At 41.2% G+C, this 17,428-nt stretch overlaps 1 protein-coding gene across 1 annotated transcript in view; it reads right to left on the bottom strand.

Moving 5' to 3' along the window:
- Positions 1–17,428, bottom strand: part of LOC114894301 (ATP-binding cassette sub-family A member 17-like) — a 71,350-nt gene that overhangs the window by 17,133 nt on the left and 36,789 nt on the right. The window contains 8 exon segments of the mRNA XM_029220836.1: positions 2,149–2,365; positions 2,967–3,171; positions 3,335–3,602; positions 4,184–4,194; positions 5,574–5,692; positions 5,694–5,873; positions 7,440–7,602; positions 14,785–14,883. Coding sequence (XP_029076669.1) covers positions 2,149–2,365; positions 2,967–3,171; positions 3,335–3,602; positions 4,184–4,194; positions 5,574–5,692; positions 5,694–5,873; positions 7,440–7,602; positions 14,785–14,883 — 1,262 coding nt within the window.

Here is a 17,428-nt window from a genome sequence, read left to right as displayed (position 1 = left end):
CTCAGGAAAAAGAGCTCAGATTTAGCTTTCATAACTCTCTGTCTACTGCCATGGTGACAGCATCTTAATGAGGCCTCTAGGGCATGTGTACAAGGGCCAAGGGCCAGCCTCTAACGTATAGTTTTCTTTCTCAGGGAGTAGGGATGGAGCCTGTGAAGGCACTGGCATCCTTTTCCCCAGACCAGAGGTGAAGCTTCTTGCCTTGTCCCAGCCTCCCTCTTTTTTTTTTTTTTTTTTTGCGGTACTCGGGCCTCTCACTGTTGTGGCCTCTCCCGTTGCGGAGCAACAGGCTCTGGACGCACAGGCTCAGCGGCCACGGCTCATAGGCCGAGCCGCTCTGCGGCATGTGGAATCCTCCCGGACCAGGGCATGAACCAGTGTCCCCTGCATCGGCAGGCGGACTCTCAACCACTGCGCCACCAGGGAAGCCCCCTCCCTCCTCTTTGACTCACCCGATTTCCAGTTAGTTTTAGCAGTTGCCTCCTGCTAAGCAGAAGAAGTGCCTTGGTCCCTGTATTGCTGCATTGGAGGGAAGAGAAGAAATAGTATGAAGCAATCTAAGAAGAAACAGATCCCAGCAAGGCCAAAGCATCCAGAGAGAATGTCCAGAGAGTCAGGCGCTAGCTTGGTCATCTTCTCTAAAAGCTCGGCTCCCATCAGGGCCCTCAGTGTCCTTGGACTTTCAGGTGCTTGTCCCTCTCGGGTGGGTTGAGCGACAGAGAAGAGAAGAAAGGGAGGAATCCTTAGATTCTCCCTGGAGATTAGGGCAAACATTTCTCAGAGTGATTCCCTGTACCACCTGTGTTGGAATCATGCAGGATGTCTTTAAGTGCTGATCAGTGAATCTCAGATGGAGTTTACAGCTGAGAACTGCTGGATTTGGCTTCCCTCAGGACAGGCCTTTGTGTATCCCCTTTCCTCTGCCTGCAGTGTGCTTTTTGTTCTATTTCAATCATAAAGTCAAAACACTGTCACTTTTATGATCCTCTCAGATGAAAATAATTCCATCTCTGAAATTCCACAGGCGGTATGTATGAGAACTAGAAAAGGCACCACAAACTCTGAGAGTTAAACTAGTAAAATAAATTCAAAATAGAGAATACACACACGTCCTTTAACAGACAGAATGACTCCCAAGATGAAAGCAGAAGAAGCTGTTAACATATTTTTAAATTAAAAGAAAGAAACGAACAAAACCCCAAAGTCAATTTGAAGGAGGTGGTCAGCATAAAAACAAATGAAAAAAAGCATTACAGAGGTAAAATATGATCATGGATATCCAACCCTGACCCAGAGAGAGACGGCAGCACAGACATGAAGACGTCGGTTTTAAAGGATGTGGTGTGAAGATGGCTCACCCCTCAGTTTCTTTGACTCTAATTGCACGTCACCAAGCAGCCTTCGTCCAACCCTGGCTTATTATTACCTTTTCTGTGTGTGTGTGTGTGGTACGCGGGCCTCTCACTGTTGTGGCCTCTCCCGTTGTGGAGCACAGGCTCCGGACGCGCAGGCACAGCGGCCATGGCTCATGGGCCCAGCCGCTCCGCGGCATGTGGGATCTTCCCGGACCGGGGCACGAACCCGTGTCCCCTGCATCGGCAGGCAGACTCTCAACCACTGCACCACCAGGGAAGCCCTGTTACCTTCTTTTAAACTGAGGAATAATTTATTTCAGTGAAATGCATGATCATAAGTGGACAGTTTGATGAATTTTGACAAATATTTATGCCCATGTAACCAACACCTGGATCAAGATACAGAGTGTTTCCAACACTCCAGAAAGTTCCCTAAGGTCTCCATGTGGTGGACCCCCTCCCCCCAGCTCTGAGCCAAACGCTTTTCTGGCTCAGAGTGTGCCTCTTCCACGTAGCACCCTGTTTTGATGTTTGTCTGCACTGCTGCACGTGGTGAGCATCTATTCCCTCTTTGCTGCTGAGCATACTCTGCTGATGAATATAACCACTGTGTGTCACTGTCCTCCTGGAGATGCATGTTTGGGACGTTGACAGTTTGGGGCTCTTCCATTGACAGCTGCTGAGAAGAGCCTCACACAGGCCCCTGGCAGACACACGTTTTCATGGGTACAACTTATGTGGCTGCTGGAGGGAAAGTTAAAGCTGTGTGATGTGTAGCCGTAACGGTCCTCACCTTTTTCACTTGTGACTGAGACGAGAACAAGGGGGCCGATGTTCAAAAAGGTGAGCGTGATGATGAGCTTAACACAGGCGCTACCCGCATTGTCAAAGCAGAAGCTGGTCAGGTAGATGAAGGGGATGATAGAGGCATAAAGCATTAGCATCAAGACAAGAGCAGGGATGTTTTCTGGGTGTGTAAAAGCTTCTTCATCATAGTACAAAAACACCACCTTTGGAAAGCGGGGTAGAATTTGGAAAAGTCACTAAGAGTCAGTCCTAAGCATTAGAGAAAGGATATTATAATCTTAATTTTAAAAATAAAGTAAATAAGGTGTTAGCAGTACTACATCGGCAACTCCCCTTACTCATCCGGCAGTGCAGAGACAGCTGGCTCTGCCCCTGGAAATCAGTGCAGTGAGATCAGGGGCTCAGAGGCAGAACAAAGGGGGACGTGACCCATTCTGCACAAATGACCAGGGAACCTCAAGCTGCACAATTCAGTCACCACCAAAGACTTGCAACCCTCAGTGCCCTGGTGAGCTATTTCTGGGCACTGTCCCCAAGGCACTGTCATTTACTAGCTTGAGGCAGCAGTTGTGGGGAAGCCACAAATTAGAGACCCTAGAGCCGGCCCCTCTGCTCCTTACGATACTAGGACTGAAATCATGTTTTACTGAGGGTCAGCAATGAAGGTGCTTTCACACCCTGTGTGGCCAATCAGGGGCTTAGGTGCCAGCCTGGACTTCAGGTAGGGTTCTGGTTCTTCACAGGGTCCCCAAGGCAAGCCCCCTGTGATGTGGAGGGGAAAGGCCTCAGCACCATGCAGCTCACCAGCAGCAGCAGAGTGGGGATGAGGAAGGAGATGAGGTCCCACAGCAGAGCGGAGAGCCAGAAAGTAGCCACGTAAACGCCACTGATGAACTGGACCTGCTTGGTCTTGATGCATCTCTCTTTGACTGTCAAGATGGAGAAAGAGCTAGACAGGAAAGCCATTCCAAAAAGTAAGTTGATAACAAGATAATGTCCTTTAGGACCCCTGTAAAAGACAGGATATAAGGAGAAAGGTAGCCATTTAAGTAGAACTGCTCACAGCAACCATACTCCAAAATAACAATTTGTGATTAAAACAAAACAAAAAAAAAGGAAGAAGTAGGTGGTAAAGGGAGAAGCACTGAGGAGGGAAGGAAAGTCGTACATACTCGTACAAGATATTCTCCGAGGTCTCCTTGTTTGACTGAGGTTGAGGGTGGTTGAATACCATTATTGAAGCCCTGGCACCAGAAAGCAACTTGAAGGGGACATTGTCCACCAGTGCCAGCGCCAGGGCAGGGGAATGGTATGCCTGGTTGTTGAACAGCGCTGTCACTATGGTGTGGTTCCCCATGTCTTCAAAGGAAGCTGCCACTAGGTAGTTCTTATCAAAGACCTCGGGCTCCTCCTCTAACTTTTTCAGGAGGAATGGCTCTACTAAACGTAGAAGAGAGCAGACCTTCCGAGAGCGTCACACCAGGCCCAGTGAGGCAGAGAGGATTCGCCTTTGGCCTCTCCCAACCGCTGCTCCTCCTGGGTATCTATCTCATCACTAACCCCTGCCCACATCCGAAAGTGGGCTCCTGCTGACATGGCCGTGCTCTGAATTCCAGTGATCCCCTTTGCCCACAGGGCTGCCTCCTGCCCGAGCCCCATGACCCCAGGGCATCAAGAAAGTTTTCCTTTCATTGACTGGAGCAGTATAAAAAAGTCTTGTCTAGTCATCTTTTAAATCTCAGCTCTGTCTACTCCCCTCCTCCCCACAGCCTTGATGCAGCCCAGGCCCCACCACCTTTGCCTGGACTGTGTGGCTCTAACAGAGCTCCTTGCCTCCTATCCAGTCCCTCCAGTCTCATGTGAAAAGACATGTCTGATCACACGCACCCTACCCAACAATTTCAAGTGACTCTCCCCTGCTCTCGGGATAAAGCTAACCTCCTGCACACGACCTACAGTGCCCAGCTGTTATCCAGACTCCGCTTCCTGTCTTGAAGTTCTAGCCATGCCTAAGGACTCACCGTTCCCCATGCTTACAAATGCTCTTCTCATGGTTTGGAATGTTCTTTGGGTTACATTCCCCTGCTGTGGGTCAGTACCTATTCACACCTTAGGCTCCTAACTCTGGAGCATCCTCTGGCCCTCCAAGGCTGAGACATGTCTCTGAGACCATCATTTACGGTTCCTTTGTATTGTAACTACTGTCACTTATCCATATGATCTCTGGGCTAGAAGCTCATCAAGGGCTGGTAATAATACTGTTCATCACTGGACTTCCAGCACAGAGTGCCAGGTGAAATATATGACCCACTTAGAATTCTGGAATTTTTAGTGCTGGAAGGGACCTTCAATCACAGCAACGACAATAATGATAATTGAAAAAAAAAACCAAAATACCCACAATAATGATAATTGTACCAGTGGCTGAAGGTTACTGAGTGCCAGTGTTAACAGTGTGCAAAGCTCATGATAGGCACTCTCTAATGGAATCCTCCGATGACAATGTGAGGCAAGGTTTATTATTCTTTCCATTTTGCAGGAGAGGAAACCAAGGTTGGAGAGGTAGGTCACTGTAATCCCAACCACTTTGCTACATCATGTTCTGCATTTGGTCTCTTTACTTTAGTAAAAAAAAATGCTTAAAATTTTTATTTTAAATTAAAATATCACATGAATATAATTTTAAAAATCAAATAATTACATAAAACTTATAATGAGAAATGGCAGTGCCATGGCCTACCCATCACCATCCCTGGTACCTGCTCACCAGAGGCAACCACTTTGAAATCTTTTAGTTCATGTTTCTCTGGATTGCTAAATAGCCCATCTCTCTATTGACATCCTATCTTGGATGCAAGGACTTTGTTCTTTTATGACTATCCCTGCCCCCTATGGCCTTCCCCTCCCCTCTCCTCCCCCTAGAGTTGTATCATAAATTCAGTTCAATCAATAGTCAGTTTTGACATTACTATGACAAAGTAAAAATTATTCATAGCTGAACCAAGCAGTATATTATGACGTTTCTTTTTTTGTACAACTTTCCCCCTCTGAAGTTAATAACGTTCTCCTTTTCTCATTTGCTTAGTTTTCTCTACATCTATCACTAAGTCATCCACAAACTCCCTTTGTGGGAGGGAGTGTAAATCTCTTCTTAATACATTCAAATGTAACAGAAAATTTATCAGTTTCATTTTTGGACATGCTTTAGTCCCTAGAAAGACACAACTTGGTCTCATTTCTAGGAACTCTCCCTTTCCTGTCGTTTGGTTTTTGAAAGATGTTTTTCTGAGACTTCTAGCTATTCACTCTGACTTCAGGGAGCATCATGTGGCCTGGAAGCACATGGCTTCACTACAAGGAGCAATGGGCCTGCTTCCTGCCCCGTTTTCCTGGGCCTGGTACTTACTTAGCAGCTGCAGAGGAATCTGTTCTTCAGCCATGAGCATATCTGTAAAATGTTCTGAAAGCTGAGGACCCAGCCTGGATTTCAGAGAAATAAAGAATGGAACAATAGTTTGACCATATGTTTTTTAGAGTCAACTCCAATGGGACATTTTCCATGCTTGTACTGAAGTTGAGGAATGAGAGGCTGACCATAAGGATCACCAGAGGTACCAGGATCTGTATTGACAGCATCATCATCGAGTTGCACCAAGAATATGTAGCCCTTTTCAAGAACATGGCATAGAACTGTTGGCAGAGAAGGCTGAACTACAATTTTTAAAAAGGGGGAAACAACATTAACATAGTCACAGGTCGAAGCTGGCAGGCAGTTACGTGGCTCACGTCCAATTGTATTCTCTCATATTGTGTCTAACATTTCGATGATGTTAAAAATTGCTTCAGATTAAAATTCTTTGACTTAATTATTTGATTAACATTTAATGGCAGAAAAAGAAGGCACAGATTGGAAAGAGTCTGGAAGAGTAGCCTAAACAGATACCAAATATAAACATGATACAATTGTTTTTCACCTGCCAGATTGGCAAAAATTTTAAGTTGATGAGGATATGAGGAAAATGCCATTGCTGGCATTTTAATTTGGTATAACTTTTTTTAGAAAACAAATTAGCTGAATGAATAAAATTAATTTGATATTCACACAGTCTTTAATCTAGAAATTTTACTTCTAGTAATGTATCCTACAGGTATACTTGTGTAAGTATGCAGGACACGTACAGAGATGTCCCTGTGGCATTGACAGTAAATGTCAAAGTGTGTAGTCGTGTGCACTGAGATCCCAAGATCCAGTGCTGGGCCCAGAGGCAGCAGACTGTGGAGGTGGGCACTGCATATGCTCCCACCCAACTTGTCTGTAGTGCTGCACTAGCTGGGGCAGGCAGCGGGGCCTTCAAGCCTCAGGTGCCAGTGTTCCTTGTTCTCAAAATACCAAAAAATCCCTGAAAGTCTCTACCAAGCACCCCCAAGTTTCCCACATTTGACATGATGGAAGCTCCTTTCCCCTCAAACATTCATTAAAAGGCACTGCTAATAACTCATCAGAGGTGGTGCTCTGAGAAATACTTCCTGGGAAGGTTCCAGAACTGTTTGCTAAAGCAAAGCCTGGCCAAGTAGAGGCCAGATAGATCCTTCCTGGGGGTTGGAGAAGAGCCTCCTGTATAAGACAGGCACTGGCCTAGATGACCCCCAAGACCCTTTCCAACTTGGAGGCTCCATGAATGGCAGCTTCCCCTTGAATAGGTGATTTAAGACTATGAAACAGTGAGATTAATCTCTTCACTAACCCATGAAAACCAGTCTCATTATTTTGCAACATACCTTATAGATAGCTAAATCAAGACCACTATATAAAATGCATATCAATATTCTTTTTTTAAGCATTAAAAGAATGTCCATGTACTTCATAAGAATATATTTTTAAAAATTTGAATTCCAGGTGGTACAATACATGATCTGTTTCACAGTGAAAAATTAAAAAGAAAGATTAAGTATGGTTTTTGGCCAGTAGATTTAATGCTTTTATTCTTTCTTCTTCCTGGTGAAAGGAATGGCCACGACTTTTTCTAGATCTTTTCTGATACTCCCTTCTATTGTGTTGATCCTAGTCAGAAAACACCAGCATTCTGACTTTGAAGTGGAGCAAAGAGCATGGTACTGCTGAAACCCAGCAGAGCCAATCTTTTATGCCTAAAATCTGCACATTTTTTCTTAAGTCCCTATTAAAGGTTGATATATACTTCTTGACAGCATAATATCATGATTCCAAGAATGAAATAAAAATCTGCTTTCTTGCATGCATTTGAAATATTTGCTCACCCCAGTGTTTGGTTGGATTGGTAGGCTGGACTGTATTGAGAAAATCCTTGAATTAAGACGTTTAATTCTATTAACAGGAACTCTGCTAACCAGCGGGTGAGAATGGAAGGAGGGAAGCTTGATGATTTGCATATCTATACTGGAATCTACCAACTTACTAACCCTAAACCAAACCAGAAACAAAAAGAAATAAAAATTCTCAAAATCACAACACATTTCATTTTGTTTGGATTTAAAGAATGAAAGTTGTGTAAGATATAAAAAAAATAAGTTAGGACAATAATGAGAGCAAAAAGAGCTGCACCAAGATTCCATACTGCTAGCAAGTATATAATGGCTAGAAAATTCTTAAATAGGCACTAAATAAGAACTGAATTAACTGACCAATGACTTTTCCAAATAACTGAGGCAACACTAGCATAAATAGATTTCATTATTTTCCTTAAAAGATACCACATACAAATTAAAACAAAAATACCACTAATATCTATTTTATGAGCAAAACTATAAATTATAAAATGCAGCATTGCTGACGCTCTAGGACAGGGGTTTGTAAACTATGGCCAGTAGGCCAAATCCAGCTCAGAAAGGATTTTACATTTTTAAATGGTTACATGTTTAGATGGTTATCTAAGTGACTTACCTAATACCCTTGATTATGCCACTAAACCTACATAGCCTGAAGTACTTACTATCTGGCCCTTTAAGAAAAAGTTTGGCACCCCCCCCCCCCCCCCCCCCCGCCGCACCACACACACACACCAAGGCAAAAAGATGTATTCATTGTTGGCAGCAAACTGTTAGGTCAAGAAACATATTTTTATTCATAGTCTTTGGGCCAGTTATTCTACTGCTGGGAATTTGTCACAACAATATAATCCAGTAAACTGGTGACTCATTTTCCCTCTAGTACGGTTCTGCAAAAGACAGTGAATTAATTGTTATTTACTGCTGTGACACAGATTACCCCAAAACTTAGCATATTTATTTATTTATTTATTTTAAAATCTTTTGGCCTTGCCACACAGCTTGTGCAATCTTAGTTCCCTGACCAGAGATTGAACCCACTCCCCTTGCACTGGGGGCATGGAGTCTTAACCACTGGACCACCAGGGAGGTCCCAGCATCTTAAAACAACAGTAAGCGTTTATGATCTCACACAGTTCCTGTGGGTCAGGAATTTGGGAGTGGCTCAGCTGGGTGGTTCTGTCTCAAGGTCTCTCCTGAGGCTGTAGTCAAGCTATTGGCCAGGCTGCAGTTGTCTGAAGGCTGGACTGGGGCAGGAGGATCAGCTCTCAGGGTGGTGCCCTTATGTGGCTGCGGGCGGGAGGCAGTAGTGTGTGGTTCTCTGTAGTTCTGACAAGAACATTGGTTGATGGTTTAAGTAACATTAATGATTAAGATAAAAGTGAAACAACAAAGATGTATGTCAGAACTTCACTCATTCATCCATGAGGTGAGCAACATTTTTGTTGGATTGAGTAACATTTTTTTAATACTGGAAGAGTATTTCCTCAAATTCTATTCTTAATGAAATTGCTTCAGATATGACATACTTTTAAGCTTAATTCACACTATTAACATTTTCTCAGTCATTACTTTTTTAATCTAGACAATCAAAGCAATAAATTCAACCCCAATTTATAGTGTTTATCAATTTCCATGTTGTAAATACTCTCACCATGATTGATTTCAAATTATCAACATAACATTTCCATCATACAGATGTAAGTAGATGTAAAAATAACCTCAAGAGCACTGATAATAGTAAAATGTAGCCAAATCATGAGGAAATGAAGTTTTTATTACCTTTTGTGATTATTGTGATTGATAATAAGAAATATGTATTTGATCTTTGTCCTGGTTCTGGAATAGAGCACCTAAAATCCTTGTAAATTTCTAAGTGATGAGAGCCATAAAAGTGTCTTTTGTTATGTTAATAGGTGACTTTTGGAAAGCACCAAAGGATGGGGGTTGGTTGCCATGGGAAAAAAAAACAAGTGATTAGAGGGTTAGAACTTTTGACCACCTTCACCCAATTCCCCCACCCCTACCTCCAACCTCTGGCAACCACAAATCTGTTCTGTGTTTCTATGAGGTGTTTTTTTTTTTTAAGATTCCACATATAAGTAAGATCATACAGTGTTTGTCTTTCTGTGTCTGACTTATTTCACTGAGCATAATGCCCTCAAGGCCTATCCATGTTGTTGCAAGTGTCAGGATTCCTCTTTTTTTTATTTTTTTTATGGCCAAATAGTGTGTGTGTGTGTGTGTGTGTTTATCAATCACATTTTCTTTATCCATTCCCCTGCTGATGGACACTTAGGTTGTTTCTACAACTTGGCCGTTGTAAATAATGCTGCAATGAACATGGGGGTGCAGATATCTCTTTGAGGTAGTGAGTATATTTCCTTCAGATATATACCCATAAGTGGAATTGTTGGATCATATGGTAGTTCTATTTTTTTAAATTAATTAATTTATTTTTGGCTGCATTGGGTCTTCGTTGCTGCGCTCAGGCTTTCTCTAGTTGTGGCAAGCAGGGACTACTCTTCATTGCAGCGCGTGGGCTTCTTATTGCGGTGGCCTCTCTTGCTGTGGAGCATGGGCTCTAGGCACACGGGGCTTCAGCAGTTGTGGCATGTGGGCTCAGTAGTTGTGGCTCGTCGGCTCTAGAGCACAGGCTCAGTAGTTGTGGCGTGCAGGCTTAGTTGCTCCGTGGCATGTGGGATCTTCCTGGACCAGGGCTCAAACCTGTGTCCCCTGCATTGGCAGGTGGATTCTTAACCACTGCGCCACCAGGAAAGTCCCTCTATTTTTAATTTTTTGAGGAACCTTCAATATCAGTTTTTATAGTGGCTGCACCATTTTACATTCCGACCAACAGAACACAAGGGTTCCCTTTTCTCCACATCCTGGCCAAAGCTTGTTATCTCCAGTCTCTCTGCCATTCTAACAGGTGTGAGGTGTTATCTCATAGTGGTTTTGATTTGCATTTCCCTAATGATTAGTGATGTTGAACACCTTTTCATGTATCTGTTGGCCATCTGAATATATTCTTTGGAAAAAAAGTCTATCCAGGCCCTTTGCCCATTTAAAAATTGGATTGTTTTTTCTTTTTTGCTATTGAGTTGTATGAATTCTTTATATATTTTGGATACTAACCCCTTATCATATAAGTGTCTGCGAATACTTTCTCCCATTCAGTAGGTTGTCTTTTAATTTTGTTGATCATTTTGTTTGCTGTGCAGAGCTTTTTTATTTTGATGTAGTTCTACCTGTTTATTTTCCTTCTGTTGCTTGTGCTAATGTCCTCCCTTTGATTGTGAGCTGGACCTACTGACTAACTTCTAATGAACAGAATATAGCGAAAGTGATAAAAATGTCACTTCCAAGATTAGGTTACAAAATGAACGTAGCTTCCATCTTGGTCACGTTTTCTCTCTTTCTCTGATCACTCGCTGTGGGGGAAGCCAGTTGCCATATCACAAGGTCACTCCAGCAACCTGGGAAGAGGCCCACATGGTGAAGAACTGAGGCCAATAGATACCAAGGAACTGAGGTCAGCCAGCAACAACAGGAGTGAACTTGGAAGTGGATCCTCCCCCAGTTGAGCCTTTAGAGACTGCAGCCCTGGCTAACAGCTTGACTACAACCACCTCCCAGGAGACCCTCAGCCAGAACCACTTATCTACCAGCTCCTGGACTCCTGACCCACAGAAACTGTGAGGTAATAAATGTTTGTTGTTTCAAGGCTGCTAAGTTTTAGGGTAATTTGTTATGCAGCAATAGATAATGAATACAAGCCAAAAAAAGAGTATAACAGACATGAGCACCTGAAAGGGAAAAATCATGCATAAGTAGTAGTCCCAGGAGGAGTGGAAAGAGAGGAAAGATCAGAAGAGAGATTGGTTGAGAATTTTCCAAAACTGACCAATATCAGCAAACACATTGTGAAAAGTGGTAAAAATCCTAAGCAGAGGAACACAAAGAAAACCACACAAAGGCACATCACTGTAAAAATGTTGAAAACCTAAAACAAAGAAAAAACAATATTAAAAGCAGCCAGAGGGCTTCCCTGGTGGTGCAGTGGTCGAGAGTCCGCCTGCCGATGCAGGGGACGCGGGTTTGTGCCCCGGTCCGGGAGGATCCCACGTGCCGCGGAGCGGCTGGGCCTGTGGGCCATGGCCGCTGGGCCTGCACATCCGGAGACTGTGCTCCACAGTGGGAGAGACCGTGGCAGTGAAAGGCCCGTGTACCGCCAAAAAAAAAAAAAAAAAAAAAAAAAAGCAGCCAGAGGTAAAGGACAGATTGCATTAAAAGAATAATAATAATACTGGCAGCTGACATATCAGTGGACATAATGGAAGCCAGAAGACAATAGAATGGAATGGATAAGCAAAAGTGATTTATCCATATGATAGAGTACTATTCAGAAATAAAAAAGAACAAGTATTTATTATAAACACCACAACATGAATGAACCTCCAAAAATTCTTCTAAGTGAAAGAAGCCAGACATAAAATACATACTATATGATTTTCTACATATGAATCCAAATGATTCCATTCTTATGAAATGCCCAGAATAGGTAAATATATAAAGACAGAAAGTAGACTAGTGGTTGCCTTGGGCTAGAGATGGGAACAAGGAATGTTTGCTAATGAACATGAAAGATCTTTTCAGAGTGATGAAAATGTTCTAATATTGGATTTTGGTTATGGTCACACAACTCTGTAAATTTACTAAAAGCCATCAAACTTCATGGTATGAATTACTGATTACTGTTACAGTATGTAAATTATACCTCAGTAAATCTGTTTTAAAAAGAAGACAATAGGGCTTCCCTGGTGGCGCAGTGGTTGAGGGTCCGCCTGCCGATGCAGGGAACATGGGTTCGTGCCCCGGTCCCACGGGAGCGGCTGGGGCCGTGAGCCATGGCCATGAGCCATTGAGCCTGCGTGTCCGGAGCCTGTGCTCCGCAATGGGAGAAGCCACAACAGTGAGAGGTCCGCATACCACAAAAAAAAAAAAAAAAAGAAGACAATAGAATTACATTGTAGTAATTACATTGTAGTAAAAACCCTGCTAAAGTAAAATTCTATATCAAGGAAAAATTCCTTCAAAAACGAAGGCCAAAAATATATTTTCAGGCAAACAAAAACTCTGAGACTTTATCACCAGAAAATCTGCGCTAAAGGAAATAGATATTGTTTAGGCAGGAAGAAAACAGTTCTAGATGGAAGCTTAAGGGTGAATGAAGGTTTAAAGAAAAATGCAAAGGGTAAATATGTGCTAAATTTATTTTAAATTAATTTTTATTGGAGTATAGCTGCTTTACAATGCTGTGTTAGTTTCTGCTGTACAGCAAAGTGAATCAGCTACACATATACATATATCCCTTCTTTTTTGGATTTCCTTCCCATTTAGGTCACCACAGAGCACTGAGTAGAGCTCCCTGTGCTATACAGTAGGTTCTCATTAGTTATGTATTTTATACATAGTATCAATAGTGTATATATGTCAATCCCAATCTCCCAATTCATCCCACCCCCCCTCCCCCACCGGTATCCATAGGTTTGTTCTCTATTTCTGTGTCTCTATTTCTACTTTGCAAATAAGTTCATCTGTATCATTTTTCTAGATTCCACATATAAGCGATATTATAAATATGTGCTAAATTTAAATGAATACCGATTGCACAAAAAACAATAATGTATTATGGGTTTTTAAAAATACACAGAATTGAAATAGTTGAACGAAATAGCACATATCTCTGTAAGTAGAATAAATGGAATTTAAGTGTGCTATGTACCTTGCATTGTCTGGAATGTGGTAAATGTACTAGTTTATTGTAAACTTTAATAAGTTAAAAATGCACATTGTAATCTTAGGATAACCACCAAGAGAACAGCAAAATAACTTACAAATTCTAAACTAACAGAGGAGAAAATATAAAGTAAAAAAAAAAAAACAAACCCACTAAATCAATCCAAAAGACCAGAAAGGAAATAAGAGAATATGGAATTGGTGGGATAAATAGAAAACACTGAATAACATGGTAGAATCAAAACCAAATGAATTAGAATTTTTATTAGTTGTAAAGGACCAAAGCTTCTATTTAAAAAGTAAAGATAGACAAATTAATGTTTTTTTAAACTCCAGCTATATTCTGTTTATAAGAAATACACCTAAAATATATGGCTACAGTTAGAATAAATGCAAAAGGATGGACAAGGAAAATATCCTTCAAAAATCAGGGAGAAATAAAATCATTTCCAGACCAAAATAACTGAGAGTGTTTGGCACCAGCATAAACACAGTAAAGGACGTGATACAGAATGTACTGCAGGCAGAAGGAAAGTTACTGGAGAAGCACGAGGAGAAAACAGAAAGAGCTAACTATGTACATGAATTTAAATGACCATTGTCTTCCCCAAACAACAATAATGTTTTGTGGAGTTAAAAAAGAGAACTAAAATATATAATAATAGTATATAAGTTGGTGATGGTGGGATGTGTGTGAATAAAATTCAAGTGTTCCAAGGTCTTAGTATTTTCCAGAAGCAGAGGAAAGATACTAATTCACCTGAGACTTTGATAAATTACATATGTGTATCTCAATATCTAGGCTTACCACTAAAATAAGAATATATAGTTTCCAGTTAGTGTGGGGTAGGGAGGAAAATATAGAATGAGAAAAAATAATCCAAAAAAGGGAGAGAATAAGCCATATAGACTAAGCAGGACTAGTATAAAATATGATAGATATAAATTTTAATATATCATAAGTAATACTCGTAAATAGCCTACATATTCCATTTAGAAGACAAATATTACCAGACTGGGTAAAATACTCACCTGTTCTTCTTGCCACTTTATGGCCTAGTGTGGCCTCTTGGGTAGTTTACCTGGAATGCCCCCTCAAAGCCTTCCTAGCACTGAGCCAGCATCCCTGCTTCATTACATTCAAATAGCTTGGTGGATGAATCAGCCAATCTCAGAGCTGCCCTAACTTGGGAAATCTTTTTAAATGAAATAATAAACCTTCCTAATAAACCAGCTGAGTGTGGGTTATCTGTTACTTACAATCAAAAGTATCCCAACTGGTATAATTTTTTTTTTGATTTTCATTCCTAGAAATTTATGTTAAAATTTTGTTTGTTGGGTGATATTACATTCAATATTTTCTGCATTAACCAATATCCCTATTACTGGAAGTACTAGTCAGAGGCTGGAAGACCATTCAGTGAGGATGTTATAGAAAGGAGTCAAGCACAGGACAATGTTTAAGATCCCTTCCAACCCTAAGATTCCTGGAGTCTATAGTTTTGTACTTGCTTACCGAATGAAGACTTCTTCCATAGTTGTGACAGAGGCCCCAAAGCCGGCAATGCCCAGCTCTTCCTGCCTCAGTTCCAAGTCAGTAAATAGAGATTCAAACCTGAGATGGAAGAACAGTTTTATTCCTCAAAGGTGGAAGGTGAATCCCTCATTATCACCATTGGCTTTCTACAGAGGAAAAAGCATGGGCTATGGAGTCTAGAATATTTTGTTCAAATCTCAACTCTGTCCCTCTCTAGCTTCATGACTCTGAACTTGAACAATGAGCATAACAGCATTTACTTCAAAAACTTTCTGTAAGGGGCTTCCCTGGTGGCACAGTGGTTGAGAGTCCGCCTGCCAATGCAGGGGACACGGGTTCGTGCCTCGGTCTGGGAGGATCCCACATGCCGCGGAGTGGCTGGGCCCGTGAGCCATGGCCATTGAGCCTGCGTGTCCGGAGCCTGTGCTCCACAATGGGAGAGGCCGCAACAGTGGGAGGCCCGCATACAGAAAACAAACAAACAAGCAAAAAAAAACTTTCTGTAAGGATAAATCAAACATACACCTAGCACATTGCAGATACAAAGTAAATATTAATTAATCTCTTTTATTTTGAGCAAGAAGAAATAACAGTACTATTTTTGGAGTGCTTACTAAATGCCAGGGGCCATTCTAAGCCCTTTTCCATTTATTAACTCTGTGAATTCTCTCAACAGCTCGCTGAGGACAGTGCTGAGAAGGTAAATAACTTCTGTGGGAGCCTGGCAACAACTGGACTGGAAGTCAGCCACACCTACTAGACTGCCCATAGTAGTCAGCCTGCCACAACAGAAGAGCACACATAGCTCACATAGGAAACACCTGTAGAGCACAGAGCACTGGTGACCAGACAGGAATGCACCGCTGGGATGCATAGGATGTGATGTTCCCCACCTAAGGCCACTTCTCCAAGATCAGGAAATGTAACCAATCTACCAAAAACATAAAAATAAAAACAGCTGGAATTAGGCAAAATGAGGTGACAGAAGAATATTTTTCAAATGAAGGAACAAGATAAAACCCCAGAAACAGAACTAAGTGAAGTCACTTAACTGATAAAGAGTTCAAGGTAATTATCCTAAAGATGCTCAAAGAACTCAGGAGAAATATGGGTGAACACAGTGAAAAGTTTAACAAGGGGTTAGAAAATATGAAGAAGAACCAAACAGAGCTGAAGAATACAATAACTGAAGTAAAAAATACACTAGAAGGAATCAACAGTAGATTAAACAATACAGAAAAATGGATCAGCTAACTGGAAGACAGAGTAATGGAAATCACTCAAGCTGAATAGAAACAAGAAATTTTTAAAATGAGGACAGTTTAAGAGACTTCTTAGACAATATCAAGTGTACTAACATTCACATTACCGGGGTCCCAGAAGGAAAAGAGAGAGAGACAAAGGGACTGAGGACATATTTGAAGACATAATAGCTGAAAACTTCCCTAACCTGGGAAGGGAAACAGATATTCAGGTTCAGGAAGTAAGAGAGTCCTAAACAGGACCAACCCAAAGAAGACCACACCAAAACACATTGTAGTTAATATGGCAAAAATTAAAGACAAAGAGAAAATATTAAAAGCAGCAAGGGAAAAGCAACAAGTTATGTACAAGGGGCTCCCATAAGGCTATCAGGTGACTTTCAGCAGAACCTCTGCAGGCTAGAAGGGAGTGGCACAATATTTTTAAAATGATGAAAGGGAAAAACCTACAACCAATAATACTCTACCCAGAAAGGCTGTCATTCAGATTTAACGGGGAGATCAAAAGTGTTACAGACAATAAAAGCTAAAAGAGTTCAGCACCACAAAACTAGCTTTACAAGAAATGTTAAAGGGACTACTCTAAGCAAAAAGAAAAGGTCACAAGTAGAAATGTGAAAATTATGAAAGGAAAAATCTCATTAGTAAAGGCAAATATACAGTAAAGGTACTAAGTCAACCACTTATAATGCTATTAGGAAGGTTAAAAGAAAAAAGTAGTATAATCATCTATATCCACAATAAGTAGTTAAGGGATACACAAAACAAAAAGGTGTAAAATATGATGTCAAAAACAGTAAACATTGGTGGGGGGAAGTAAAAATGCAGGGTTGTTAAAATACGTTCTAACTTAAGAGATCAGCAACTTGAAATTAAAAATATAGATATATAGATATAGTTTGCTATACATTAACCTCATGGTAACCACAATCCTAAAATCTGTAATAGATATACTCACAAAAAAGAGAAAGGAATCCAAATAGAACAATAAAGATAGTCATCAAATCACAAGGAAAGAGAGCAAAAGAAGAAGAAAGAAACAAAAAAGAACTACAAAACAACCCCCAAACAATTAACAATTGGCAATAAATACAAAGCTATCAATAATTACTTTCAATGTAAATGGTCTAAATACTCCCATCAAGAGACAGAGTGGCTGAATGGATACAAAAACAAGACCCATTTATACGTTGCCTACTAGAGACTTCAGATCTAAATACACACACAGACTAAAAATGAGGGGATGGAAAAAGGTATTCCATGCTAATGGAAATAAAAAGAAAGCCAGGGTAGCAATACTTATATCAGACAAAATAGACTTTAAAATGAAGACAGTAACAAGAGACAAAGAAGTACATTAT

This window comes from Monodon monoceros, unplaced genomic scaffold (genome assembly GCF_005190385.1).
Source record: "Monodon monoceros isolate NGI ecotype Baffin Bay Population unplaced genomic scaffold, NGI_Narwhal_1 Super_Scaffold_13, whole genome shotgun sequence".
Classification (NCBI taxonomy): Eukaryota; Metazoa; Chordata; class Mammalia; order Artiodactyla; family Monodontidae; genus Monodon; species Monodon monoceros.
The sequence above is the reverse complement of the archived record's forward strand: the minus strand, read 5'-3'. Positions and strand labels throughout refer to the sequence as shown.